Below are 3,926 nucleotides of genomic sequence, written 5' to 3'. Positions count from 1 at the left end.
AACCAAAATACGGGCCCGATACCATTATTTTCACATCAGTTTTCATTTCAATTTTTCTTTAAATATTTTCAGAAAATAATTTCACTTAAAAATTCATAACTCGGGCATGGGACCTCGGAATTCAATTCCGGGCATACCCACGTCCCATATTTTCCTACGGACCTTCCGGGACCGTCAAATCACGGGTCCGGGTCCGTTTTCCTAAAATGTTGACCGGAGTCAAACCTATTCATTTCGAGGTCAAAACTTAGCAATTTTTACAAGATTTCACATTTAAACTTTCCGTCTATGCGCCCAGACTGCGCACACAAATCGAGGAGACTCTAAATGAGGTTTTCAGGGCCTCGGAGACACAGATTTTTAATTAGAACAGGTGATGACCCCTTTTGGGCCGTCACACATCTAGGCCGTTGATCTCTTATTAACTATCATCTCCCGCTGCCACACGTCTCCTTGTATCTACTGTTATTTATCCTAATTCTTCGCATTTCTTTTGTCTATAGATAGTCGTCCCCAAACCTAACAATATAGTTACCTGAATTATTTTAAGAAAAATACGCGTGCTCATTTAATTGGCATCAACAACTTGCTTTACAATCAAAGTGATTTCATAGCCATAAAGAAAGACCTCAAAATATTTTGGGATCGGTCCCTGAATTTAAACCTAAACGGTTGCCCACTCAATCGGTTAAATAAAAATAGCCAGCGAATATATATATATATATATATATATATATATATATATATATATATATATATATAATTTGTACAATTAAGTTATTAAAAATATGAATTTAAACTATAAAAAGATACATAATTATTAATGATAGTTTGGTGTAAGTTAATATATGAGAGGAGCATTAGTGATTAATATTCAATTTAGGAGAGCTCGAAAAGTAAAAAGACTAAAACATGATTGGGCAAAATTTATCCCATCTACAGGGCACCATTAATTGTTGATCACCCGTTAAGAGCTTTAATCGCAAAGGACGAGTCTCAAGGTTGCTTGTAGTAAACATTGGTTTTCCATAAATATCCCAAAATGAACTTAAACGTGTATTTCAGTATTAACTGCATTATGATTAACATAGATCATATACCTTGTAAGTTATAAATTATAAGTTCGTAGTACTTAAAAACTATTTAGAAGAATACTTGTAAATTCATTTATCATATTATTTTATTTGTATTTCAATACATTCAAAACACAAATTCCAGTAATTTTTTTATTTTAATTCCCAGAGTTTGTGCAATGGGAGGACTTGTTCAAATTTTGTCTGTATTCCAAAACCCAAATCACACTTCAGATTTTGCAATATTGTTTTCTTCGTAATACAAAAGGCAAAACACCTGATATTATGGTAATTGAGATTAAAGACAACTTAATATTCTATGAAATAAGTTATGCAAAAAAAGTATCTACTCTTACTCTCTTTACTCCAGAGTTATAAAGAAATGTATCTCTAGGAAATCTTCAAATAATACCTCACCTTTCACATAAAAATGAATGTTAATACTTCTAGTGTATTCACTTCGCGAACTTTTCAGCTAAATTTTAGATTAACTTTTTGGTAATTGGTAAGTTTAATAATTTGTGGTAATATTAACTTCTAAATTTTTTCATATTGTTTAAATTGCACGTTAAAGGAGACAAGAATCTATTAAACGTATTTGAAGGTCCAAAGAAATTCCTTGAATTTCAAGTACTAGTAAGGACAAGAACGAAGAACTTGAAGATCGAGGTCAAAAAATTCGAAGTTTTCTAAATTTCTTTGCCTTCTTTTGTCTTTTATTGTCACCTGTCAAATCACACGGTTATATCCCTAAGACCCAAAGTGAAGTTCAAGTTCAACATTCCTTCCCTAGGAATTCTCCTTTCTCTTTCAAAAATACAATATATTATTACTAGTGGTAAACTCCAAAATTCTATATTCACACAACTTCCTTAAAAAAGAAAAATGGAAAAGTAGCCCATTTTGTAAACCTACAGAAACCTATATAACTAGCAAAAGGAAACACAAATTTAGTAAAACATAACAAAACAGCCAAAAGAAAAAAAAAACTAATTAGGGTTAATTTCAAAATTCAGAAGAGTGTTCAAAATATAAGAAAACAAAATGCAGCGTGCACTAGTTGGGAACTTATTGCAACGCCAAGTTCAAATAAGCAGAAACCAAATCACCAAAAAAGTGATTAGATCACAATTACCATGTGATGTTTTCATTAACCACAGAGGAAATGACACAAAGAGAACGATAGCTTCATTGCTATATGATCATCTTACACGTTTAAGGATTGGATCATTTTTAGACAACAAGAACATGAAGCCAGGTGATAAATTGTTTGAGAAAATTGACAGTGCCATAAAAGAATGCAAAGTTGGAGTTGCTGTGTTTTCTCCACGTTATTGTGATTCTTACTTTTGCCTTCACGAATTGGCTCTCTTTGTCGAATCAAAAAAGAAGGTGATTCCCATATTTTGTGATGTTAAGCCTTCTGAGCTTCGTGCGGTGAACAAGCCAAATCTTCCACTTCGACCCGAAGAAATTGTGAGATTTAATTTGGCTCTTGAAGAGGCTAAACTAACCGTTGGACTTGATTTCGACTCTAACAAAGGGTACGTTATAGCAATGACATATTATATTTTGAATTTAAGTTATTATATATATATATATATATATATATATATATATATATATATATATATATATATATATATATTTTGGTGGTGTCTAGATTTTTCCGTATGATATATTATAACTTGCATGTCATAGTTACATGTTAGTTATCATTTTTGCTAGGCTACCAACTAATGCTATCATAGAAATCATGATCTATTACTACCAGTGGCGAAGGTACATAGAGTTAAGGGTGGTCAACTGATCACCCTTCGTCGAAAAATTACACTGTATATATAAATAAAATATTAGATTTTAATGGTATATAACATATATTGAATATCCTTTATCTGATTTTTTTTTACTTATTTCAAGTTTGAACACCCTAAATGAAATTTCTGGCTTCGCCACTGATTACTACTAGCGATTACATGATAAGTGGCATTATTGTTAATACCGTGAACCCACATAACTTAAAGTCTTAAATTTTATACCATGCTAAGATGTATATATAGGTGGCATCTTAAACTATTTTACGAAATATATTAATCATTTAAGGAGAGTTAAGTATGTATCTTGGTGTCTTGTATTCATATTGAGTATGTACGTAGTAATTAATTTCTTTTCATCTCCCTCTTACATTTGGACCATTTAACTTGTTTGTAGGAATTGGTCGGATGTAGTGACAAAAGCTGCTGATGTTGTCATTGAGAGCTTGATAGAGATTGAGGACGAGCAAACCAGAAATCAGACTACTCATATCGTTTTCTGATAGATGTCTTAATTTCGTGATACAATGACAATAAAGATCATGACTATTCCATAACAATACCATGTCCACACACGGAAAACAAATAAACTAACATGTAATTCTGGTTTCGAATAAGTAATCAATTTCGTGTTCTAGCAATGGATTTTAGTGATTTACTCACCCTTGTTATTTGTAATATAATTAACAAGCAGAGATATTTTTGGTGTAACATGTCCAGCATATGTAGTATATATAGTGTCCGTTGGCATTATGTGACAGGGAGGCTGAATTAACTCTGTAAAAATTTATTTATTGTTATCAAGTTTGTTCAAGTGTAAAGTTAATCCGATAAAATTCCTTTAATGTTTTCGTTGTTTCTTTATGTCATTTTCCTCTTTCTTGTATTAGTTCAAGATACGATTTTATTTTCTGCATTTGAAAACCCTTCGTGTCTTCGGGCAAAGAGGGGCAGCTGTAAGCACGTGATTTTTGCCCTATATGAGAATTACTCCCAAAAAATTCAAAAATAAAATGATTTTCCTTGGTGTGCAATTTTG

At 31.8% G+C, this 3,926-nt stretch overlaps 1 protein-coding gene across 1 annotated transcript; it reads left to right on the top strand.

The window, feature by feature from the left end:
* Nucleotides 1-2,117: 2,117 nt before the first annotated feature.
* Nucleotides 2,118-3,390, top strand: LOC142165291 (putative 2' cyclic ADP-D-ribose synthase BdTIR). Its single transcript, XM_075223877.1, has 2 exons — nt 2,118-2,617; nt 3,285-3,390. The coding sequence occupies exons 1-2, from the start codon at nt 2,118-2,120 to the stop codon at nt 3,388-3,390; spliced, it is 606 nt and encodes a 201-aa protein (XP_075079978.1).
* Nucleotides 3,391-3,926: the final 536 nt, after the last annotated feature.

Source organism: Nicotiana tabacum, chromosome 10, assembly GCF_000715075.1.
Source record: "Nicotiana tabacum cultivar K326 chromosome 10, ASM71507v2, whole genome shotgun sequence".
Lineage (NCBI taxonomy): Eukaryota > Viridiplantae > Streptophyta > Magnoliopsida > Solanales > Solanaceae > Nicotiana > Nicotiana tabacum.
This window is presented reverse-complemented; position numbering and strand designations above follow the sequence as displayed.